We start from the raw sequence: 26,792 nt of genomic DNA, 5'->3' as shown, positions 1-26,792 counted from the left end.
GCATATAGCTAGATTTTTAAAACCCAATCTAATAATTTGTTGTTGTTGTTGTTGTTTTTCAGGGTCAATGTATATCTTGGACTCTTTTTTTTCTTTCTTTTTTTTTTTTTAAGGATATTTTATTGATTATGTTGTTACAGCAGTCTCAATTTTTTTCCCTTTACTCCACTCTGCCCAGTACCCACCTTCCCTCCAGCAATCCCACCACCACCTTAGTTCATGTCCATGGGTCATGCATAGAAGTTCTTTGGCTTCACCCTTTCCTATATTATTCTTAAATTCTCCTTATTTTGTAACTAAAAATTATGTTTCTTAATCCCTGTACCATTTCCCCATTTCTCCCCATTCCCCCTCCCAGCTGAAAATCCTCCAAATGATCCCTATACCTATGATCTGTTCCTATTTTGGTTTGTTTAGTTGGATTTTGTTTTTATTTTTTAGATTCAGTTGTTGATAGTTGTGAGTTTGTTGTCATTTTAATGTTCATAATTTTGATTTTCTTTTTCTTAAGTAAGTCCCTTTGACATTTCATATAATAATGGCTTGGAGGTGATGAGCTCCTTTAGCTTTACCTTTTCTGGGAAGCACTTTTTCTGCCTTTCCATTCTAAATGAGAGCTGCTGGATAGAGTAATTTTGGTTGTAAGTCCTTGTTTTTCATCACATTGAATACTGCTTGCCAGCCCCATCTTGCCTGAAAAGCTTATTTTGAGAAATCAGCTGATAGTCTTATAGGCACCCCTTTGTAGATAGCTCTCTGCTTTTCTCTTGCTGGTTTTAAGTTTCTCTCTTTATCTTGAACGTTTGACATTGCAATTATGATGTGTCTCGGTGTAGTACTCTTTGGGTCTAGCTTGTTTGGGACTCTGTGCTTCCTGGACTTGTATGTCTATTTCCTTCACCAAATTTGGGGAGTTTTCCTCCATTATTTTCTCATATAAGCTTTCAATTTTTTGCTCTTGCTCTTCTTCTGGCTCCCCTACGGTTCAGATATTGGCACGTTTAGAGTTGACCCAGAAGTTCCTAAGCCTCTCCTCATTTTTTTCAATTCTTGCTTCCTCCTTCTGTACTGGTTGACTGTTGTTTCCCTCCTTATGTTTCAAATCATTGATTTGAACCCAGGTTTTCTTCCCTTCACCATTGGTTTTGTGTGGATTCTCCTTCGTTTCATTTAGCATATCCTTCTCTTCTTCCCTTATGCGTTTGCCATACTTAAGAATATCTGTCAAGCCTGTGAGCATCTTTATCACCAGTATTTTGAACTCTGCATCTGTTAGATTGGCTATCACCTCATCGCTTAGTTCTCCCACTCGAACCTTGAACCGTTCCCCCTTTTGGGCCATACTTCACTGTCTCCTGATCTTGACAAGCTCCTGTGTTTGTTTGCCTCTATGTCTTACGTAGAGCTGTCGCACCTGTTACATTGTAAGGGGCGGAGCCTTAGGTATTTGTCAGTATAGGCTACCTGTTTCACCACCCTGTGACGCTGTATATGGGGGAGGGGTCTGAGATGCAACAATGCCACTTTCTCAGCACTCGCCCCTTTTCCAGGCACTTCTTCCATTTCTGTATGGGACTGATCCCTCTCTAGCTATTGCCCTGGCCATCGTTCCCAGCGTGTGTGGGTCTGCAGATGTTCTAGGACTGTGGGGTTCCTTTAAACAAGAGGACTGTGCTAAGAGACCAGCAGTTTCTTCCTCTACCCCAACCCGCACTGGTTTGCACAGTTAGAAGCAATGAGGCTAGATTTTTCCCGGCACTGGAACCATGAGCTGTGCAGTCTGGTCTGGTGCTCTGAGTGCTCCCCACGTGTCCCTCCCTAGTTTTTAAAATGTGTGACCCCGCTTTTTGCCGCCGTGATGCCACCACCGCTGCCACTGCTGCCGCCACCACACAGCATCCTCTCCATCCCAGCTCCGCCCCTCCTACCTCTCCCGATGAGTATTTCTTCTTTATACCTTTGTTTGTTGGACTTTCATGCAGCTCAGTTTTCTGGAACGTCTGGCTGTCTCTAGTTTTGAGGTAGTTGTATTCCTTCTTAGTTGTGGAGGGAGAGGCAGTGTGCCTGTCTAGGCCTCAATCTTGGCTAGAAGTATGTAATAATAATTTGTTTTTAATAGGTGAGTATAATGTATTTATATTTTTGAATATGTATATATTTGAAATTTTAGTACCAGTTCACACATCATTTCTGTTTATCGTTTTTCTTTTTTAAATTATTATTTTTTAATATGCTTTTTTCATTATGCTATTACAGTTGTCCCAATTTCTTTCCCTTTGTTCCCCTCCACCCAGTGACCCTCTTCCCTCCAGTTGTCCCTCACGCCTTAGTCCATGCCCATTGCTTGTGCATAAAATTCTTTTTTTTTTTTCATTGCATTCCCTAATTTATTTTTTTTAATGTGTTTTATTGATTATAATATTACATTTGTGCCAATTTCCCTTCCCTCTGCTCCCCTCCACCTGGTGGCCCCACTCCCTCCAGTTGTCCCCCCCTTTTAGATCATGTCCATTAGTTGTGCATACAGTTCTTCTCAACCTCTCTCTGTCTATTCCATTCCCTCCTACCATGATCCTTGATTCCTATATCATCTCCCTCCCTCTCCCCATTCCCCCTCCCTGTTGACCTCCCCCCAATATGTTCCCCGTACCTATAGTTCTTTTTCCACTCTCGTTGCCTGTTTAGTTTGCCTTTGTTTCAATTCCCTAGCTTCTGTTGTTTCTTGTGATGCAGTTTTCATTTTAGATTTCATTGTCTTGATCCTCCTTTTTCTAAACCAGTCCCTTTAACATCTCATATAACAGTGGTTTGGATCTAATGAACTCTTTCAGTTTTATTTTGTCCTGGAAACACTTTCTCTGTCCTTCTATTCTGAATGACAATTTCGCTGGATAGAGTATTCGTGGTTGTAGGTTTTGGATTTTCATTACTTTGAATATTTCTTGCCAGTCCCTTCTTGCCTGTAGGGTCTCCCTTGAGAAGTCAGCTGATAGTCTAATTGGGACCCCTTTGTACATAATTCTTTTCTTCTCTCTTGCTGCTTTTAAGATTCTCTCTTTATCTTTAGTTTTTGACATTTTGATTATAATGTGTCTTGGAGTGGTTCTCCCTGGGTCCAGTCTCTTGGGAACTCTCCTTGCTTCCTGGACCTGCAAGTCTATTCCCTTCCCCAAGTCTGGGAAGTTCTCCTTTATTATATTTTCACTCACTTTTTCAAGTTCTAGTTCTTCTTCCTCGCTCTCTGGCAAACCAATGATTCTTATGTTGGGCCTTTTATAGCTGTCCCAGAGGTTTCTGATCCTCTCATCGTTGCTTCCCATTTCCTCTCTCTGCATTGGTTGACTGCTTGTTCCTTCTCCATATTTCGGTTTGTTGAAATGAACTCTGGATTTTTTTTCCTCACCATCTGTCTCGTATGTGGTTTTGTTCCTTTCGTTATGAGTGTTTTTCGCTTCTTTCTCATCTTTTTCCAGATCTTTTGTGAATTCTGTAAGCCACCTGATAACAATGGCCCAGAACTGAGCCTCTGACAGGTTTCTTATCTGTTCATCTGTCAGGTTCTTCATCTGTTGCCTGGTGAGCTGCGCCACCGGGATTTCTATAGTTGTCTGCCTCATTTTGACAGATGAGTTTTGTTTTCTTGGGCCGGCTGTAGGGGGCAGTGCCTGTGTACTCGTAATGACCCAGCGACCGGCGCCATTCGGCAACCTTTCTTGCTGTGCCGTGGTGCTTTGTCGTCACAATCCAGCGACCGGTGCCTGTCCGCGACCTATTTCGCAGCCCTGTGGCGCTTTCTTTGGGGGCGGGGGTCCAAGATGGATTCACACAGTTTATTCTGCTAGGAGACCGGGATCCGTCCTCCTGCCCCCCTGGGCCTCACTGTTCAAGGTGATGTGGTGGCTGCTTTCCCCAGCGTTGGGGTTGCGAGCTGCCGGGGGTTCGACTGCAGCTGGGATTGTTCTCCCCGCCGCTGTCCCAGGTGCGACCGCAAACAGCGCCGCCCCCTTTCGCTCTTACCTGCCCAAAGGGCGCCGCTGGTTTATAACTTCATATGTTGGGCTTCCGTGTAGTTTTATTTTCTGGAATTTCTAGTTATCCTTTGTTTTGAAGTAGTTGTATTCCTCTCTAGTTGTAGAGGGAGACCTAGCGCGTCCGTCTAAGCCTCCATCTTGGCCGGAAGTCCTGGTTGTGCATAAAATTCTTCTCAACATCTTCCTGTCTACTCCACTCCCTCCTACTATGCTTCTTAATTCCTGTACCATCTCCCTCCTTTTCCCCCCTTCCCTCTCCCTGCTGACCTCCCCTCAAAATGTTCCCCATACAATAATTCTTTTCCCACTCTCATTGCCTACTTAGTTTGCCTTTGTTTCGATTCCCTAGCTTCTGTTCTTGGTTGTTGTGATACAGTTTTCATTTTAATGTTCATAGTTTTGATCCTCTTTCTCCTAAACAAGTCCCTTTAACATTTCATGTAACAGTGGTTTGGATCTGATGAACTCCTTCAGTTTTACTTTGTCCTGAAAGCACTTTCTCTGCCCTTCTATTCTGAATGACAGCTTCGCTGGATAGATTAATCGTGGTTGTAGGTTTTTTGCTTTTCATTACTTTGAATATTTCTTGCCAGTCCCTTCTTGCCTGCAGAGTTTCTTTTGAGAAATCAGCTGATAGTCTTATTGGGACCCCTTTGTACATAATTCTCTTCTTCTCTCTTGCTGCTTTAAAGATTCTCTCTTTATCCTTAATTTTTGATATTTTGATTATAATGTGTCTTGGTGTGGTTCTCCCTGGGTCCAGTTTTTTTACTCTCTGTGCTTCCTGGACCTGTAAGTCTGTTTCCTTCCCCAAGTTAGGGAAGTTCTGCTTCATTATTTTTTCACATAATCTTTCAATTTCTAGTTGTACTTCTTCACCTTCTGGCAACCCTATGATTCGAATGCTGGCCCACTTATAGCTGTCCCATAGGTTTCTGAGCCTCTTCTCATTTTCCTCACTTTTTGTTTCCTCTTTCTGCACTGGTTGACTGTTTGTTCCTTCCTTATGTTCCGATTTTTTGATTTGATCCCTGGTTTCCTTTCCCTCACCATTAGTTTTGTATGTGTTTTCATTAATTTCAGCAGGACTAGCCTTCATTCCTTCCCCATCCTGTTTAAGATCTGCTTTTAGGTCTGTAAGCATTCATATAACCAAAGCTCTGAACTGAGCCTCAGAAAGATTTCCTATCTGTTGCTTTGTTAGATTAGATATTTGCTGGCTGGTCAGCTGCGTTACTGGGATCTCTTTCCTGATCTGTGCCATCCTGACAGTTTTGTGTTTACCTTTGATTCCTGGGCGGGGCTGTCGCACCTCCTACCGTATAGGGGGTGGAGCCCTGTGGACTCGTCACTACTGGGCGACCATTCTCACCACACTGTGGTGCTTGGGGGCAGGGGTCCAAGACAGATTCCTGCCATTCACTCTCTGCTGAGAGACTGGGAGCCTCCTCCTCCGTCCCCACCACCACCAGGCCTCACAGTCCTAGGCAATGGGGGACTGCCTCACCTGGCATTGGAATCACAAGCTGACGGGTCTGGTCTGCAGCCAGCGGTGCTCCCCAGGCACTCCTCATCTCCTCTTAAATATGGGTGTCTGTGCTTACTGCCGTCTCGTTGCCATTGACTCTGCGGCTGCCACCAACATAGCATGACCTCTCTGCCCCAGCTTCGCTCCTCCTACCCATCTGGATGAGCACCACCTCTTTATAACTTCATACATTGGACTTCCATTTATTTTCTGGAACTTCTGGTTATTTCTGGTTTTGTGGTAGTTGTATTCCTTCTCAGTTGTGGAGGGAGATGGAGCATGTCAGTCTAGGCCTCCATCTTGGCCGGAAGTTACCATTTATCTTTATTATTTCTTTCTGAAGATAGATTTTTATTTATCCCAATCCTCTTTTTTTCAGTATACTCATTTAGAAGGCATAGATTGTACTTCCATTTTTAGTAGTTTCTTTAGTTTTTTGAACATATACACACTTAACTCCTCACTTTTCCAACAAAACTGTTATTAAATATTTCAACCCCACATCAGACATATGTCATAATTTTACTCCTCTTTGAACACTTCTCATCTTCCATTTTATTACACTTCTTCAGAGTTTCCATTTTGCATTTTTGATACAAAGAGTATTTTTTATTGTCAATAGTTAAATTATTCTACATTTTAAATTTATGTCCTGCATTTCATATATATATATACTGTATTTTTTGCACTATAAGACACACCTGACCCTAAGATGCACCTAGGTTTAGAGGAAGAGAACAAGAAAAAAAAATCTGAGCCAAATGGTGTACTAAAACATTTAATAAAATATAACAGAATAATATTTCAACCATGTAAAGTGAACAGCAGTCAACAGCGGTATTAAGAACCATCATTATTGTCATTAACAAATGAGGAGAGACTTTAAGGTTCAAGTATTCTTCTAGTTTTCTGGGAACCCCAAGAAGTCATCATCGCTAGTGTCAGAATTTATGAAGTTCAGTTGCTCACAATCACTGATATGACTTTCTTCGCTATCTTCTTATATGATACCATCTTCAGTTCCACATTGTTAATGCCACATTTTTTGAATGACGGTACAATGGTTTCATCCTTCACTGAGTGCCATGATGTTTTCACCCATTCACAAACTTGAGTGATAGTGGGCCCCTTCATTCTTCCAGCAGGTGTCAGATCCATTTGTTCCACTCTTCTTGCATAAAGACTTTAAATGGTTTGTTGATCAAAACATTGAGAGGTTTTAACTGGCTGGTAAGACCCCGAGGAATTATAGCTAGATGAGTCTTCACTTCTCTAAAGCTCTTTTTACTAGTTTTAGTAATATGTGCTCTAAACTGGCAAGGCACTAATAAGGCAGGTTTCTTCAGAAGCCGTCCAGGAAGTCTGGACCACACTTTTTCAACCCATACTCTCATTCCATTTTCATCCATCCATACTTTCTCATGAACATGCACAAAAGTTCCTTGTAGAATCACTTCTTTTGGAAAGTTTTTCCTTTTGAAAATTAACATCTGTGGCGATTTGGTGCCGTCTGCACAACAGGACAACACAGCCGTGTAATGGGTTTTCTCATGTCCTGAGGTTTTCACGGTTATGGTTTTGGCACCTTTCAGATCACTATCCTAGGCGACACCATCCACCTCACCCTCCTACATAAACTGACCATTTTTCTGGAGCCACAGACTGGCACTAAGATGGTGTGAGGCCAGGGCTTTACAGAATAGGAACTAAGGGATTAAAAACTACCTCCAACCTTCCAAAAGCTCCACTTTCCCCCACTTCTCCCTTGGCAGATAGCCCAGTTTGGGCATTCAAATAAAAAAAGCTCATTTCTTCTTGCCGCCCACTATCCATTTTATGACAAAGAGATGAGCTTTTTTAATTTAAATGCTCCAACCAGGCTAATTGCCGAGAGAGAAGTGGGGTTTTCGATGGTTGGAGGTACTCTTTCAGGTGGGGCCTTTAATAACAGGCATCGAGGGAGTTAAGAGGTATCATTAGTTGTAACAGTTACTGAGAGTATCACTATCCTAGTTACAGGTTCTGGCGGACTACCCCCAGTGCCTGTTACAGCTAGTGATACTCCTTAATCCCTTCAGTGCCTGTGTTACTACTAGAATAGTGACCCCACCATAACTCCCTTTATATACTACAAACTTCAACATTTATGGCTGCTCGCCCAGTTACTGCTGGCCTCCTCACACAGAAATCTGGTGTGCACTGGAAACAGTATGGAGGTAGATGAGACAGCTGTAGCATCTAACGGAGCCAGTAGCCAGCCAATAAAATTATACTTCAGCTCCACCCATCTGCCTCTTATGATTGGCAGAGCTTAAGACACAGTGATTGGTGATCGGAAGCGGTTCTACTGACACAGATCGTACCCAGTGTCAAGGACATTTGGCAATTGGCACTGTGCCTCACACCTGTTATTAGCCTCAGCTGATTTGACAGGTCAGCAGTTGTAGCTGGGAGTGTCAGGCGACTCTCTGCATTCTCCCAGGTCCCGGGTGTCTGCACTTTCCCAGGTCCTGGATGATGGGCAGAGGCATATGGCAACTGATCAGATGCCCTGAGATTCAGAAGTGAAGTGGGACATTTAAGTATCCCCAGGGGTTTCACATGGGCCCACAGCTTCCTCTTCTAACAACTGTCACCACCACTGACAGGTCAGGTAATAAACATCATGGTCTGTGATGCAATATTTGCTCCATAAGATGCACAAACATTTCCCCCCACTTTTGGAGGGAAAAAAGTGTGTCTTATAAAGCGAAAAAAGTGGTATTATATATTCTCTAGTAATTATTTTAGCGAGTGTTAGGAGTATAAACTCTCAGTTGTTATTATATTAAAAATTTATTTACAACCCTGCCCAGGAAGCAATGGTAAACACAAAACTGTCAGGATGGCACAGATCATGATAGAGATTCCTGTGACACAGCTGACCAACCAGCAAATATCTAATCTAATGGCTCAGGAGATAGGAAATCTTTCTGAGGCACACTTTAGAGCTTTGGCTATACGAATGCTGACAGACCTAACAGCAGATCTTAAACAAGACAGGGAAGGAATGAAGGCTAGTCCTGCTGAAATTAATGAAAACACATATGAAACTACTGGTGAGGGAAAGAAAACCAGGGATCAAATCAACAAATTGGAACATAGGGAAGGAACAAATTGTCAACCAGTGCAGAAAGAGGAAACGAAAAGTGGGGAAAATGAGGAGAGGCTCAGAAACCTCTGGGACAGCTATAAGTGGACCAACATCTGAATCACAGCGTTGCCAGAAGGTGAAGAAGAACAACTAGATATTAAAAAATTATGTGAAAAAATAATGAAGCAGAACTTCCCTAACTTGGGGAAGGAAATAGACTTACAGGTCCAGGAAGCACAGAGAGTTAAAAAAAACTGGACCCAGGGAGAACCACACCAAGGCACATTATAATCAAAACATCAAAAATGAAGGATAAAGAGAAAATCTTAAAAGCAGCAAGAGAGAAGAAGAGAATTATGTACAAAGGGGTCCCAATAAGACTATCAGCTGATTTCTCAAAAGAAACTCTGCAGGCAAGAAGGGACTGGCAAGAAATATTCAAAGTAATGAAAAGTAAAAACCTATAACCACAATTACTCTACCCAGTGAAGCTGTCATTCAGAATAGAAGGGCAGAGAAAGTGCTTTCAGGACAAAGTAAAACTGAAGGAGTTCATCAGATCCAAACCACTGTTACATGAAATGTTAAAGGGACTTGTTTAGGAGAAAGAGGATCAAAACTATGAACATTAAAATGAAAACTGTATCACAACAACCAAGAACAGAAGCTAGGGAATCGAAACAAAGGCAAACTAAGTAGGCAATGAGAGTGGGAAAAGAATTATTGTATGGGGAACATTTTGAGGGGAGGTCAGCAGGGAGAGGGAAGGGGGGAAAAGGAGGGAGATGGTACAGGAATTAAGAAGCATAGTAGGAGGGAGTGGAGTAGACAGGAAGATGTTGAGAAGAATTTTATGCACAACCAATGGGCATGGACTAAGGCGTGAGGGACAACTTGAGGGAAGAGGGTCACTGGATGGAGGGGAACAAAGGGAAAAGAAATTGGGACAACTGCAACAGTATAATCAATAAAGCATATTTTAAAAAAGAAAACACAAATTTCTCCATAAGACTCATTTCAACTTCTTGAACTTGGGAATGCAAGGTACCACTTCAACTTCATGCTTGTCAGCCATTTAAAACAGTGAAATCACCAACAAATGGCACAGAATTGCAAATAAACAAATAAATGAATGAATAAGGCACTAGGTAGACTACAGAAAGAATACCTATTTACAATATGAGAGCTGAAACAATAAGTCATTTTAAGTGGGAATCTTTCTCCTTCTTCATCTTTCCCTTACTTTCCAGTAATGGAATGGGCATGCTGCTGCCCGCCACCCCCCCATCCCCTGCTCTAAGGCTCCAATCCAGAACCAAGTCTTATAAGGGTTTGTTTCAGCATGCCTCCTCTGCCAAAAGTTTGGGGATATTCAATCTCAGAACCTACAAAGGACTTGGCTCATGTCCTCCTCTTGAGGCTATGGCTGTCCACCTGCTTCCTTAGATCCCTATTTTCCAAGAAACAGTTACATTAAGTAGCAGCGTGGCAGCCTTTCTAAGCCCCCTTGAAAGGAGGGCACCCCACTCCAGCTCCTGCCTTCATACAGGGAACCTGACTCTATTCCGTGCCTTGTGTGGAACTGTTTGGTTCCTACTTCTCTGTTGCAGTCAGCCTCCTGCTACCACTGCCTGGGTCCAAACCTGAAAGCCAGCATGCCTCTGGCTCCATCCTTGCTCACCATTGGAGAATTCTGGTCCCGTAAAGCTTGCCCTTTGACCACAGCTATCTCTGTTTATATTTGACCTGTCATTGCTATATATCTGGAAATGGGAGAAGTTGAGGAGTGAACTTAACTGCTATTCTGCCTGATGCCTAAATTGCTTTGTTTTGTCAGAGGATAACAAAGCCATTTATATTCTGAAATAAAGCATTGTTCAAAAGTCCCCACTCAGGTGGAACCAACCCAAAGGACCATCAGCTGATGAATGTGGCATATCTATGCAATGGCATATTAATTATTCAATTAAATAACTGGTTAACCATTAAAACGAATTACTGATAAATGCTATTACATGGACAAACCCTGAAAATATTATGCTGAGTTAAAGAAGCTAAACACAAAAAAGCCACATATTGTATGATTCCATTTATATGAAATATCCAGAATGGGAAAATCCATAGAAACAGATAGCAGATTGCTAGTTTTTCAGCAGCTGGAGGGAAGAAGAAATGGGACATGATTTCTAATGGGTATAAAGTTTCCTTTTGGGGTAATGAAAATGTTCTGGAACTCAATACTGGTGATGGTTGTACAACATTGTAAATACAGGAAATGCCACTGAATTGTACACTTCAAAATGAACTTTATATTACAAGGATTTTACCACAGGCAAAAGAATTCTCCATCTTCCTGGGGAAAAAAGTGGGACAACTGTAATAGAAAAACAAACAAAAATTTTTAGTGGGGGAAAGAAAAATGAAAGCCAAATAAATAAATGAGCCAGCAAACTGCCCCCCGTCCCCCCGCCAAAAAAAAAAAAAAAACCTTCACATGTAGGAAAGTGAACAAAAGAAAATGTAAAGTATGGAAATGGAATTTTAGTTAATATTATAAGGACAAGGATTTTCCTTCACACTGTATATTTTTCTCCCTACCTGATCCCTCTAGAATTTGGCATTCTGAAGAAGTAAGTAATGACATAAGGTTCTTTGCATAAAACTAATAAGACAACTTGTTAATAGAGCTTTTGTTAACTAAGACTTTGGAATGCATGCCTAAAGGAGGCATGCCTGGACTCTGGTTGTTACCAAAAAGCCCTGAGGAACTGGGATTGACCTTCAAAGGTAATAAAAGCCCATGAGAAAAAAGGCCTGGTACCTTGGTTGGTTGTGAGTTTCATGGCAATCTTTCCAGGGAAGGAACGAAGGTTGCTTTACTGAAAGATGGCTAGAAGGGACCTTAAGGCACAATGGAAAAGCTGAAGAACTTGGAAAAGACAAGTATTTATAGGCAAGGCTGAATGGCAGGTATGTGGCTCAGCTTCTGTGCCCTAAAGGGCAGACTGAAGGTCACCCTAAAGATTCTTTGTGTAAGTTCCATCAAAGCAGACTTAAAGATCATATGTGATCATTTGTTGCTCTTGTTGTGTTTATGCAAACGAACAGGATAAATTAAAACTGGACTTAATGCAGTCCCTTTAATGACAAGGAGGAAAATCTTAAGGAGAAAAATCGTGATTCAAGGAAAATCACAATGTTCAGTGGTAGACTATAATGTAGTGCAGCTACCTGTCTTTAAAGTTTATTTTCATTTAAAGTTTGTTTTAATTTGAAAGTTAAACTAGGGCTGTGACATCATCGAAGATGCTTAATTTATAGGCAAGAAGAATGTCAAATGCCTCGCAACTGGATATTGTCTACATAAGACAGTCTTGTAGATCTAGAGACTGGTTTATGGGTTAGGTTGCATAAATTAACATGTGTGTTCTGTTTTCATAGGGCGTAAGCCTATGATCTCATTACCCGATTGACTGTACGTATAGGCCTCACTTAATCCTGTCTGCATCACCACATCCTGAGATTCAACATTTTGGCTGAACTAAGTGATTGGGTTGGTGAAGTATGGGGTGGTCTGTGGGCTTCACATTAAAATTGGTTTCTCTTTTCTATCCTAATGGCTTGGACAGAAAGGGCCTAGAGGTTTGAGCAGGGAAACCTACAATATACCCCTCAGCCCAAACTAAGTATAGTGGGAAAAAGGGCTTTGGACAGGTGTGATGTGCCTTGCACACCTTCTCCAAAGAAGTCTTTTTTCCCCTAATGTGGGACATTGAAAAATTAATCCCTGCCTTTTGTCATCTAGTGGTTATGGTTTTAATGATTCCTTTTAACCCTGTTGCCAAATCTGTTGTTCCCAGAATACGACAAGGATGCTAGCCTGTTAAACCAAGCATGCTGTTGTCCGGGGACAGCCAACTGACCTGGAGTCTGCAAGATCCTTCCCTGTGTGGGAAGGCCACCCTCCCCTCCACACCCCCACACTTTTTAGGGATTTCTGGACCCAAGGGTAGGTAGGACGATGACCATGTCAAGCTTGAAGCAGCTAGAGGAGCACGAGACCTTCTCCCATTGTCCTTTATAAGATTATAAAGGGTCTTAAGTCTGAGAGGGAGGAATTGTTACAGAGCGCCCCCCCCAAATAAATGAATGAATAAATAAATAATTAATTAATTTAAAAAATTTAAATCAATAAAGTTATTGGTGAAAATGAAAAAAAAATAAATAAAACGATTTCTCCACCTTCCTAACTGCTGCTATTTGAATGGCTCACTCATTTGCACGAAGACAATTTTGGGTTTGTAACTTTACTGAATATCTTTCACATTATAGTGCAAATTATTTGTCCTTGTGTCTGTCCCTTTCCCAGACTGTAAGAATTTTCAAGAGAAGAGCTGTATCCTATTCAGATTTGTTTCTTTCTTACCTTGCTTACTATCTGGCACAGAGTAAGCCCAATAAATACTTGCTGAATAAATGAATGAACATATTAATTGAACTCAAATGACTATTCAAAAAAATATTCACTCTTCCTCTGGGCCTCTCAATTTATTGTCAAAATTATTCCCTGAGGAAATTTCTCTTCATTGGCAAACATATTGTAATGCACTCAGGGCTAAAGCCTTTATTGTGAGGGAACAGTCCCAGCAGTCCTGACAGTTCCCTAGGGCCTTCTATAACTCTGACCTCCAAGCTGTTGCCAGTCCTAACATAGCATCTGCTGAAGGTACAGTTACAACGGCTACAGGCTCAATTATTCAAAATATTCTCAACAACTAAGCTCAAAAATGCTTCTGCTGAGTCACCCTCCAGGACAAAGCATTTTTTTAAAAGATGCTTTCATCTGTCCTCTGAGGTGTAAATTGCAAATTGTGAGTTAAGTAAATTCAACTGGGTGAGACAACAAATGACTAAGTGATGCATCAAATTTGGAGAGACTTCAAGGGGGTCTTCCTGTCCATGCTCCTATGTGTGACCACTACTCATTTGCAGGTTTCAAGATTATAAATTTACTGACTATACCAGCTACCAGATTAGGATTTTGGGACACAAAAATTTCTTCCTTAGCTTTATCTCCGATTCTTTCTTTTTACTTATTGCTGAGAGAGAGAGAGAGAGAGAGAGAGAGAGAGAGAGAGAGAGAGAGAGAGAGAGAGATCAGTTTGTTGTTCCACTTCTTTATGCATTCATTGGTTGATTCCTGTATGTGCCCTGACCAGAGATCAAACACAAAGCCTTGGCCAATTGGGACAATGATCTGACACTTAGGCACCCGGCCAGGGCTAGCTCTAATTTTTTATGATATGGGTAAAGATGTTTTTCTTCTATCAACTTGTGTGAAGATAAGGAAGGGAAAGAGTAATTCCATTTCCCCAATGTAAGCCTCCTCTACAATCAGTGATTTTTAAATCATCCTTTTCATTCTTTCATATTAAAATTTGCAATCCTTTTGTTTAAAAAATATTGAGAACCTACCACATGCAAGGAACTCTGGGGTCCAACATAAACAAAATTTAATTCTTTTTAAGGTGAGTTCATAGTCATTTTTTAGGGTTTGCTTAAAGTTCCTATTTCTGACTCTAATCCATCTTTGTAAGATGCGACAAACATTTTTTTACTAGATTATTACCCTGTATGCTTTTTAATAAATTTTTTGTTTATTTATTCTTAAAGAGAAAGGGAGGGAGGAACAGAGGGAGAGAAACATCTATGTGCAAGAGAAACATCAATTGGTTGTCTCTTATATGTCCCCAACCAGGGACCTGACCCACAACGCAGGCATGTGCCCTAACCAGGAATTGAACCTGTGACCTTCTGGTTTGTGGGACGACGCCCAGCTCACTGAGTTACACCAGTTAGGGCTATCCTGTATGCTTTTAATAAATTTAAAGAGTCAGTGTTAATCTTTCTTCATGTGTAAATAATCAGCAGCCTATAGACAGGTTAAGATTGTCTGTGCCCAGTCACATGGAAAGCCTTTCAATGACCTGAAATAGAGATACAGAGTAGAAGCTGGAAAATAATTGCTTTCTAGTGGTGAGCATAGAGTTCCATGGAAACATCCCCTTCTGACACAGCATCCCCTGGTCTGACATCGCAGAGACACCTCATCTGATTTGACTGATGCAAACAGGGCTTTTTCTGGGAAACCCCACAGCCACCAATAGTGCCCTGAAATTGTCCGTCACTCTGTGTGGTCCCCAGAACTGCAGCTAAGGGACATGGAAGGCAGAGTAAGGGTGCATATTTCTCTATCATCAAGGAGACTGATGGAGACTGAAGCCATAACTTCCTTTGCTTACTCAATATCCTAGGGAGAAGGGAATGTCTGAGGTCCCTGATCTGCTTTGAAAGGGATGTGCTAGGATTCCAAACCCAGTCCTGCAGTCTGCCTCCACCAGTGATGCTGATTACTCAGGCAGCCAGCATCTCTCTGTCATTTAAGCTACCTGAAAAATAGAATTACATTGTAAAAGAATTTGGGAATAAAAGATATTATTTAAAGTAAATTATCATTTTTTTAAACTTTAGGAGCTAGTTGTTGTTTTTTAACTTGTAACAGTCTCTTAAGAGGGAGATGTGTTAGCTCATAGTTACCTGTCATTCGTTAGTTCTGATCACAAATACTATTATTCTGCTTCAGCTAGTCAGCAAGGCATTTGAGGGTCTGCTTTGGATGTGAGATTGACTCCTCCTCCTCTTAATGCCTTTTATACCACTTTCTGGCATGTAGCTGTAGTATAGCTAAATGTTTACTTGTTTGACACTGTCTTAGTTTGGGTTCCCCAGAAGCTCACCCCAGAACAAAGATTCAAGTGCAAGGAATTTATTTGAAAATGATCCCAAGAGACACTGGTATGGGAGAGAGACAGGGAAAGAGAAGTTATCTAAAAAAAAATAATTCTTACCAAGCAAGTTCTGGAATCTGACACCATTGGTGAACTCTGGGAAACAGGAAATCACACAAATCTTGGAGTTTCTGAGGAGTGAGGAAATTGGGGTATTTATATGCCAATTTCCATCAATCATTGTTTGAGAGCTGTTCCTGTGTACCATTAATTTTATAACCATATGGGGGAATGAACTTTAATTCCTACTTCATTTTACACAAATAATTTAATGCAAGAAAGAGCATATGCCTAGAAGTAAAAGTTAGAACTATAAAGTGTCTAGAAGAAAATATACAAGAATATGTGTACAACCTTAGGGTAGGCAAAAATTTCTTAGCACAGAAGGCACTGTTAAGAAGCAACTGAAGGCCCTGGCTGCTGAGGCTCAGTGGATTGAGTGTCAGCCTGTGAGCCAAGTGTCGCAGGTTCAATTCCCAGTCAGGGCACATAACTAGGTTGCACATCAGGTCCCCAGTTGGGGGCGCAAGTGAGAGGCAACCACACAGTGATGTTTCTCTCCCTCTCTTTCTCCTTTCCCCTCTCTCTAAAAATAAAAATAAATAAATAAACAAACAAATAAATAAATAATTTTTAAAAAAAGAAGCAACTGAAAAATTAATAAATTGGACTTCATTCAGAATGAAATACTTTTCTTTGAAAAGCAGTCATAAGAAAATGAAAAGGCATGTCATAGAATAGGAAACAGTACTTTCAATACAAATACCTCACCAAAGACCCTGGCTGGTTTGGCTCAGTGGATTGAGCGTCGGCCTGCGAGCTAAGTGTCGCTGGTTCGATCTTCCAGTCAGGGCACATCAGAGAAGGAAAACTCTGACTCCAAAAAACCTCCGCTGCCTTGCGGCATACCTCTTCAGGGGAAAGGCTAAGGGAGTAAACCCCGACAGAAAATCCGGAGCCGGAGTCCCTAAGGCGGTTTGACATTGTAGTCAACACCGGCAACTCCTGCGGCGCACCTGAAGCCAAGCTGTATTGACTCCGTCTTTCCCTTGGATCCTTCAGCTGCGAAGAGAGGGGGGGTCTGCTGCATGGGCAACAGCAGACCCTCCATATCACCCTGCCCAGGCTCTGTAGCTTCAGCTTCACTGGAGAGGACACTCCAGCGTCATCGCAAGAAGTCGATTCAACACGGGAGGAGACAGATACCGTGTCACTCCCGAGTCGGACTGCACAGCCATTCTCGGCGGTGCAGATAGACTCTTAAGAAGCTACACCATCGTCTCTCGAGACGGACGGCTGCCGACGACCTCACCAAAGACTTGTACCCAGAATTTGTAAAGAACTCCTACAAATCAATAATGACAAAAGATTTGAACAGACACTTCAAAGAATAAGATATACAAATGGCCAGTAAGCCATTTTAAATAGGGCTCAGCATTATTCATCATCAGGGAAATGCAAATCAATATACTATACTATATACTATACTATATGTTCACTAGAGTTGCTACAACTAAAAGGATTTGATAATGTAAATGTCAGCGGGAATAACTGGAATTCTCGTATTTTGCTGGTAGGGGTGCAAAATGGTATAACCACTAAGAAAACTCTTTGGTAGTTTTTAAAATATGAACCCAGCACATATCTACAAAAAAGACTAGTACAAAAGTGTTTATAACAGCTTAAAAACAAAAACAGAAAACAACCCAAATGTCCATCAACAGGTGAAGAATGAACAAACTGTGATATTATTTTATAAAAGAATGTTATTCCGCAGTAAGAAGGGATGAACTACTGATACACACAACAACATGGATGAAACTAAAAGACAATTACACTGAACAAAAGAAACAAAGAGTACAATCTGAATGGTTTTATATATATTAAGTCCAGGAGCAGAAAAGCCAAGCTATAGTGATAAAAATCAGACCAGTAGTTGCCCTTGGGAGTTGGAGATTGACTGGAAGGAGACAATCCTAAGGGAATTTGGAGCTTTTGAAAATGTTCTATATCTTGTTTTGGTTGGTAGTTACATGAGTAATTACAGGTGTCAAATCTCACCTAATTGAACATGTAAGATCTGTGCTTTTTATTGTATAAAATTATACCCTAATAAATATTACAAATTTGTCTTTTAAAAAGAAAACCCTGCAACTGCTATTAAAAATAGGTAGTAATTTGCTCCATGTTCTGCCTTCCCACTAGATTGTAAGCTTTAGGATGTCAGAAGCCAGCACCTAGTACAGCATCTGGGACCTCTTGAATGCTCAAGTCACATTTGTTAATATCATAGGTTTTTTTTTTTAAGAGACTCTGTTATAACTGTAGCTTTCAATCTCCCTTTACAGCCTTGATCTGTTTTTGGCAAACACTGGTTACCCCAGAAGCTTGAGCACAGGTGCACTGTCTAGGAAGGGAGTGCAGGTGGGAACCCAGCAGGGCCCTGAGTGTCCTTGGGCACTGACAGGATCCCAACTGTGAGCACCATCTGCTCCTGTGCAGGGTGTCTGACAGCATCCGCAGCTCTGGACCTGGAAGGTGAGTGCCTCTGAGACCAAATGTCAGACTCCTATTCCCAGTCTCCTGCCCTTAGGGAACCACAGAAAGTCATTTTAATCCTGCAAAAAGAAAGTGCTAGCATGTGTTGCTGCTTTGTAATTTACCAAGTATTTTCCCACATATGATCTTACTTTATCCTCCCTATGACCCTGTAAAGTAGGTATTTACTAACCCTATTTTACAGAGGTTAAGTGATTTCCCCAAAGTCACACAGCTGGCAAAGTGGTGGAACTGGGCTTGAAACCAAGTTTCTGACCATTTACTACTATATTAAATACAGTACTGCTGTGTCATTTAAGGACCTTCAGAAGTAGTTTCTGAAATCTGACCCCTTCAAGCTCTACTGGACTAATGGAAAGATAAGTAACAAATATCCTTGCCTTGAATGCATTTTATTCTGTGTGCCCCTGAACGATTAGCCTGCCTGGACAACCATTATGATACTGTCACTGCCCCATGCAAATTTTCCATACTTCTCACCACCTACCAAGTAAAATTCACCCTTCTTAGCTGTTGTTCAGTACTCTTCTGCCCAACTCACCTTTGTGGCCTCATCCCTTAAAAACCCCTCCTCTGCAATTTTTGCTCCTCTGCTTGCTCTCCATATGGAATATGAGTTTTTTTCAGATTCCCTTGGAAAACTTTTTCTTACCCTTCCAGTTAGGGCTGAAATGTCACTGCCATTCCCATTTATAGATGTTTACTTCATCTGAATCCTTTGAGCACATGGTTTATACTTTTTGTGTGGCACTGTCGGATATCATGAGTAGCCCCCTGTCTTCCTTATTAGATCCTGAGACCCTGGAAGGCTAGGTGCATGCCTTACCCATTTCTGTAACCACTATGGTGACTAGTGTAGCTACACACTGCAGAGATTTAATCAGTGCAATAACTTACCACCTCTTCAACGATTGTCTATGCATTTAATACCCTTTGGCACACAGTTTTTAAAAATATTTGCATTATAACTTTATTTTATGAGTATGATTAATATAGCCTCCATTTTCTTTATGCATTGCTTCCAATTTGACAGACTGGAGAAATACCCAAATTCTGTGCAAGTGGGGTGGACGCAGCTTGTGGAGTCCACACTTCTACTTTTGGACAAATTGCTTCTACTCTGAGGACATTGTTTTACCTCCATCTATTCAATGGGGGAGGGGAGGACAACCTCTATTTTACTTCTTTAATTCATCACCAGGTTATTGGGAGGACAAATGAAATAACAGATGTAGAAGTGCTTTGTCAATTACAAATCTCCCAGACCTGTCATTTAGTGGTACCTGCTGTTTGAGGCACAACTTTTTTTTATTTTCAAGATCTCAACAAACTTTATTTTCTAAACCTTCCTCCCTTCTGTTTTGTGTCTTTTTATTAAAACAGCAGAGGGGGTGACCAGGAGGGAGGGACAGCAGGGCCTCCCCGTAACTGCTGCTGAATTCTTGTGAAGACAAGCAGACAGGGGGCTCACCCAGACACAGGGCCGCAGCGGCTGGGGGGAGGGGGCTCACTTCCGGAAAGAGGCGTCTCCAGTTACCTCTCCCTGCCCAGAGCTACCCCTAGAATATTCTGCGCTTCTGAGGTTGTGGCAAAAGCTACTTTTCCCCGTGACTGCCCCCACCCTGTTTGAGTACTAAGCCCTGCCCTGCCCTGTAAGCATAAACCTGCTCCTCGCCTCCAGTGGGGCCTGACCAGGACTCCAGGCTGGCCCAGCGATGTGCAGAAGGAAGGGAAGCCCTGTAGCTGCCGGTAACACCAAGCTTAACAGCCTTCCCCGCACGCGGGCAGGACAAAGACAGAAGAGCGGAGCCAGAGGGTTCTGGAAGGGGAAGGAGTGGCTGGGGATGACTCCGGCCCGGTATCGTCAGCCTAGGGAAGGGGCTCTGCCCGGCCGGGCCCAGCAGCCTGCGCCTCCCGCACCACAGCCCGGCAGACCGCTCTCCTCCCGGAGACGCCTCTGCCGAAACAGACCCGGATGATCAAATACACGCCTTTGAAATTTTACATTAGAATTCTCGCTTTTGCTAGTGACATGCCAGGCACTTTTGCTTGTTTCCTCTCAGAAGGAAAATAAAAACTAACATCTTAAAATGTTGTGCTTCGGAACTTACTTTTTTGAATCCTTAAAAAATTAGCTTCAAAAACAAAACCATACAGATTTATTTAGATGGAAAGAGATTAAAACGGCTGATTTCAAATGAAAGGAAAATTTTGTCAATCCCCCTGCTGCCTCTTGAGAGGCCCCCCAAAATGACAGCAGACTTGATCTTTCCTCACAAGTCCCTTTCCCCCAGGATGGTTAATCAGAATTCAGGGTGAGGCATACTCCTTGCAGCACTCAGTAAGAAATGTAGGCGCACTTTTTATTGGCGGCAGCATCCCATCCAAAAGTTCTTCAGGAGAGAACTTGTTGGTCTGAAGGCAGTATATGTTGGCGGCTGCAGGATGATGAGGGAATGACCCTACCCGGGCTGTGTTGTGGTGGATTACAGGCGCGCAGGGACGATGTCGTGTGAAATGCTGCCTCGCGGAAGGAGAACACACTTGGCCTGGCAGCCTGGGAACGCCGCCTCGTCCAGCGCCCAGCGCGTGCGAACTACAGGGACATGGCCAGTTTTCAGAAATGTCTCCGTCAAAGCGCCAGAGTGTGACAGGAACTGCCTGAGGAAAGGTATGCTGCAAAGGCTGGACCAACTATTACTGATGGGCGGCAGAGCCCCACTTCAAGTTGGAAGGCACCATCTCTACTTTGTCCACCAAGAAGAGAAGGTGCCCTAGCGCCAGAGCGACACCCACAGCCAGAGAGCCCTGCAGGAGCCTTTAGGGCCTGCCCATTGGCTTGCACTCGAGGGGAGGGCGGGTCTTGGGCCACCAGGCTTCTTGATTGATTGGCTGGGTGATTGGCAGGGCCCCGCCGGCTGTGCTCACCAAGAGGCTGGACATGGCGGAGGCGGGAAAAAAGCCGGCGGGCCTCGGGCTTCCCGGTGGAGACGCGGCTCAGTGGCCTCTGCAGCGGTACGGCCGTTTCATGCTCTTGGGTGCAGGAGAACCGCCTGGTCCTGGCCTGGAAGCTGGGACGGCCTCTTCACCTACGTGGAAGGTGAGGCCTGAGGGCAGGAAAGGCTGCAAGTCGCTCACCCCAGCGGGGAGGGAGGGAAGACTGCGGCCTACTGCCCTGCCAGCTGGTCTCCAAATGCCATGCGGACAGGAGGAGGGGACACCTAGGGACTGCAGGAATGGTTAGCAGACAGCTAACAAAGAAAATTGTTTGATAGATACTAAGAACCCAATTTGTTCTCAAGTAACATTCGTATATTCAATAGATGTTTTTGAGCATCAATTATGTGTTAGATATTAGGAGGTTGGGGATGCATCAGTGAACAATATATAAATGATCTCTGCCCTCATTTATGTTTTTAATCTAGTGGAGAATTAGTACTTATCCATTAACCATACGATTATGTAAACCAGTTCCACATCCTGTATGTGGAAGGGAGGGTTGAATAGTCCATAATCAAGTTATGGGCAGCCAAGCATTCACACAGAAGGACTCAGTTTGAATCCGAGCTTTGCCCCTGCATATCTGTGACCTTGGGGAAGTTACTTATTATCTCTGTACCTTAATTACTTTATCTTAGAGATTATAATAGTGCCTCCTTCATCAGATTGTTGTGAATATTGAGTATGTTAATATATAAATCAGCTAAATCAGTGCCTCATATAAAGTTATATAAGGGTTTGCTGTTATTATTATATTTTGCCTTGGTGTTATCTTTTAACATTATGTGTTGTTAGGCAATCAGTTCCTTTTGGCCTAGTTTGACTATTGCATGTGGACCCTGCGGTTTTGGATTATGCATGTGCATGTGTATGTTGGTATGATTTGGGCAGAAGTGGGTAGAAGAACAAAACAGAACAGTTATTCCATGAAGAGGACACAACATGTGAGAAGACCCTGCACCTGGAGAAGCCTCAGCATGTGTAGTGTACAGAGAAAAACAGTAGTGCTGGTGCTTATGAAGAACTTGGGAAATGATAGCATGAGATGAGGTTGTCTGGAGAGGTAGGCAGGTGCCTTATGAACATTATCCTAAGACCACTAGGTAGCCACTGAAGGGTTTTTAAAATTATTATTATTATTATTATTATTATCACTTTAATATGCTTTATTGATTATACTGTTACAATTGTCCCAATTTCTTTCCCCTTTATTCCCCTCCACCCAGTGACCCCTGCTCCTTCCAGTAGCACCCCCCCCGCCTTAGTCCATGCACATTGGTTGTGCATATAGTTCTTCTCAACATCTTCCTGTCTACTCCATTCCCTCCTACTATGCTTCTTAATTCCTGTACCATCTCCCTCCTTTCCCCCTTCCCCCTCCCTGCTGACCTCCCCCCAGTATGTTCCCCCTACCTATGATTCTTTTACCACTCTGGTTGCCTACTTAGTTTGCTTCTGTTTCGGTTCCCTAGCTTCTGTTCTTGGTTTTTGTGATAACAGTTTTCATTTTAATGTTCATAGTTTTGATCCTCTTTCTCCTAAACAAGTCCCTTTAACATTTCATATAACAGTGGTTTGGATCTGATGAACTCCTTCAGTTTTACTTTGTCCTGGAAGCACTTTCTCTGCCCTTCTATTCTGAATGACAGCTTCACTGGATAGAGTAATTGTGGTTGTAGGTTTTTACTCTTCATTACTTTGAATATTTCTTGCCAGTCCCTTCTTGCCTGCAGAGTTTCTTTTGAGAAATCAGCTGATAGTCTTATTGGGACCCCTTTGTACATAATTCTCTTCTTCTCTCTTGCTGCTTTTAAGATTTTCTATTTATCCTTCATTTTTGATGTTTTGATTATAATGTGCCTTGCTGTGGTTCTCCCTGGGTCCAGTTTTGTTTCTTTGTTTTTTTTTTAACTCTGTGCTTCCTGGACCTTGTATGTCTATTTCCTTCCCCAAGTTAGGGAAGTTCTGCTTCATTATTTTTTCACATAATTTTTAAATTTCTAGTTCTTCTTCTTCACCTTCTGGCAACCCTGTAATTTGGATGATCGCCCACTTATAGCTGTCCCAGAGGTTTCTGAGCCTCTCCTCATTTTCCTCACTGTTCATTTCCTCTTTTTGCACTGGTTGACAGATTGTTCCTTCCCTATGTTCCAATTTGTTGATTTGATCCCTGGTTTTCTTTCCCTCACCAGTAGTTTCATATGTGTTTTCATTAATTTCAGCAGGACTAGCCTTCATTCCTTCCCCGTCTTGTTTAAGATCTGCTGTTAGGTCTGTAAGCATTCGTATAACCACAGCTCTGAAGCGTACCTCAGAAAGATTTCCTATCTGCTATTTCGTTAGATTAGATATTTGCCGTCTGGTCGGCTGCGTCACCGGGATCTCTATCATGATCTGTGCCATCCTGACAGTTTTGTGTTTATCTTTGCTTCCTGGGCAGGGCTGTCACACCTCCCATGCTATAGGGGGTGGAGCCCCGTGCACTCATCACAACCAGGCGACCCTTCCTACCATGCTGTGGCATTTTGTGTGGAGATGGGGGTCCAAGATGGATTCCTGCCATTCACTCTCCACTGAGAGACCAGGAGCCTCCTCCTTCATCTCCACCCCCTCTGGGCCTCACAATCCAAGGCAATGAGGGTTTCCCTTCCCCGGCATTGGAATTGTGAGCTGAGAGGTCTGGTCTGCAGCCAGGGGTGCTCCTCAGGCACTTCTCACCTCCCCTTAAATACGGGTGTCTATGCTTACCACCGTCCTGCCACCGTTGCCGCTGCCGCCGCCAGCACAGCTTGACCCTTCTGCTCCGACTTTGCCCCTCCTACCCATCTGGACGAGCACCACTTCTTTATAACTTCATACGTTGGACTTCCATTTATTTTCTGAAACTTCTGGTTATTTCTGGTTTTGCCATAGTTGTAGTCCTTCTTAGTGTGGAGGGAGACGGAGCATGTCAGTCTAGGCCTCCATCTTGGCCAGAAGGCTGAAGGGTTTTAAGTAGGAGCATTTTTCATCTTTGAAAGATCATTCTGGCTGAAGTGTGGAGTCTAAATTGGAAGAGAATATGAGCAGATTCAGGAAGATCACTTAGAATGCTATTGCAATGTGGTAGGTAAGAGGTGATAATGATAGACTGGAAGGTGGAGGTGAGAGGGAAGGATGGCAGTACAGGTGGGAAACAGAGAATATTAAAGCTATTATTTGGAGGTCTCAAGGGTGGAACTTGCCGAGATTGATTGGATACGAGTGGTGAGAGTAGAAGACTTCTGGGTTTCTAGCAGGAGCAAATGGGTAGATGTTTTGGGATGGGAAACATCAGAGGACGAACAGTGAGGGAATAACCCAAGACTTCAGTCCTGTATGTATTGAGTTTTACTATGTTTATGAAGCATCCAGGTGGAGTTGTTGAATAGGTAGTTGGGTGTACTGGTCTAGGCTCAGAAGAAAGCTCTGGTCTGGAGATATAAATGGGTTCTCGGCACGAAAATGTGTCATCAGCATGAAGGGGATGTTTGTAGTCAGAGATTATCTGAGATTCTAAGCCCAAGCCCCAGTGTAGCATTTGGAGGTTAGTTAGAGGGGACAGAGTCCCTAAAGACTTATGAGGGACAGAGTGGGAGGCACCTAGGAGAGTGCGGGTCCATCAGAGCTATAGAAAGTTATTTCAAGAGGGAGAGAACAATGAACTATATTGAATGATGCTGCAAAGTAAGAGAAAATGATGACTATGTCTTGTTTATCGGGTTTAGCAACATAAAGGTCCTTACAGTCTTTACTAAGAGAAATTTTAATAGAGTAAATGGAGTGGAAGCCAGGTAGGGGTGGGCTGAAAAGTGACCGGTAGGTGAGGAAGTGGAGCCAATGTGCATAGTTCTGAGAGACCTTGCTGAGAATGTGAGTAAAGAGGGCTCAATGAATTGTTGACCAAATTCTAGAATATTAGGGTGAGGGGCACTACTTAAAGCTTAAAAATTAATATGTCTAGGACCATAAAAAAGGCATTAAATACCTAGTTGTACTCTTGTGGAATGCTGTATCCTGAGAAATTATATGGCTGTCAATGCACAATAAAGTGAATAAAGAGTTAAAGTTAAGCCCTGGCTGCTGTGGCTCAGAGGATTGAGCATCAGCCTGCGAGCCAAGTGTCGCTGGTTCGATTCCCAGTCGGGGCACATGACTAGGTTGCACGTCAGGTCCCCAGTTGGGGGCGCAAGTGAGAGGCAACCATACAGTGATGTTTCTCTCCCGCTCTTTCTCCTTTCCCCTCTACCTAAAAATAAATAAATAAATAAACATAAATAAATTATTTAAAAAACAAAAATGAGTTAAATTTAAGAATCTGATCTTAATAGGATCTAACTTAAAAAAAAAAACAAAAAACACCTGGGAATGTTTGAGAACGTGTTTAATTTTTGAGACTGCCTAACAGATTCTTTGATACCTTAACACCCTCTAAACCCATTCTCCTAAGGATTGGGTTCTTTGACTCAGATGCAGCTGGTAACTTTTAGATTCTTATCCTGCAACCCAGAGGCCATGGGCATTTGACCATTCAAAGGAATTGATTGTAGTTGTTACTACATTTTCTCCTTTTTGTAAAGCTCTTCATAATTGCTTATACAGAAAAGCACTTTTCAACAGTTTTCAAATGTTTGCCAAAAAGCCGTTGCTACAGTAAACAGAGATGAGGTGGCTTTTGCAGTGCTTTTGAAAAATGAACATTTGTACCTTCCTTTGAATCTGTGCCGAACTATCTTACCTGCTGTGATCAGTTTCAGCTTAGGTCTGTCATTAAAAAAGAGAGAGAGAGAGAGAATGAGAAAATGAGAATTGTTCTGTTTTATGTGCACTGTGACTATTGTGCAGTAGCAATAATAAAAGATGAGCTGACTAAAGTATTGTATTAGGCGCCATGTGAATTTCTTACTTAAAAAATATGCTACTCTTTACCCTCAGTAAAAAAATATGTTAGGTGAAACATAAAAATATGTTATTTTGGAGGATAGACTCATTCTAGCCTATTTTTTTTTCTTCCCCTCCAGGGAACTTTCAAGTTCAACCTCGGTTGAACCTATTTTGAGGTTTTTATTTTTTTTCATTTTTTTCTGAAATCATGTGGAGAATCTGATCTCCTAGTATTTTAGTTGTGTACAGAGAAGACTTCCATCATAATGGTCGTATGTTAAGGCAAAGATGTTGACTTGAGAAAAAATGAATAGTACCACAAGAATTCCAGGACTTGAAGTCGTAGTTGAGAGGTAAATCAAACGTCAAACTTAAATATTCTATGTAGAATATCTAATGTATATGTATATTGATTTGATTTATTTGGCTGAATTGAATTCTTATTTAAAAAACTATCTGGAGATAAATTAACCACAACTTGAAAGCAAATGAACTTTTTGTAACACTGTAAAAAAGAAATCAACAGTTTAGAACTATGCTATTCAGACTTTAATGTGTATAGACATCACTTGGGGATTTTTAAAAAAATGCAAATTCTGACTCAGGAGGATTAGTATGGGGAATAAAATTCTGTAGTTCTAACAAGGTTCAGGCGATGCTGATGCTGTTGATCCTAGGACCACACTTTGAGAGGCAAAAGTTCAAGAAGCCAGTTCAATGAAATGGGCAGTCTGTAGTAAAATTACTAAAACTACTAAAATGAATGAGGTAAGGCAGTCAGCTTCATAATG

General features: G+C 42.2%; 1 protein-coding gene across 2 annotated transcripts in view; it reads left to right on the top strand.

Annotated features, from left to right (window-relative positions):
• Nucleotides 1–21,032: 21,032 nt before the first annotated feature.
• REC114 (REC114 meiotic recombination protein) overlaps nucleotides 21,033–26,792 on the top strand; it is a 146,507-nt gene continuing 140,747 nt past the window's right edge. For both annotated transcript variants that reach the window (XM_090270038.1, XM_090270037.1), the window contains exon 1: nucleotides 21,033–21,199. In XM_090270038.1, the coding sequence (XP_090126164.1) occupies nucleotides 21,041–21,199 (159 nt within the window). In that variant the 5' untranslated portion in view covers nucleotides 21,033–21,040. The remainder of the gene's footprint in view (nucleotides 21,200–26,792) is intronic.

The sequence above is a fragment of the Furipterus horrens genome, unplaced genomic scaffold (genome assembly GCF_987537825.1).
Source record: "Furipterus horrens unplaced genomic scaffold, mFurHor1.1.pri manual_scaffold_3, whole genome shotgun sequence".
Classification (NCBI taxonomy): Eukaryota; Metazoa; Chordata; class Mammalia; order Chiroptera; family Furipteridae; genus Furipterus; species Furipterus horrens.
Note: the sequence above shows the minus strand (reverse complement) of the source record. Positions and strands in the feature narration are given on the sequence as shown.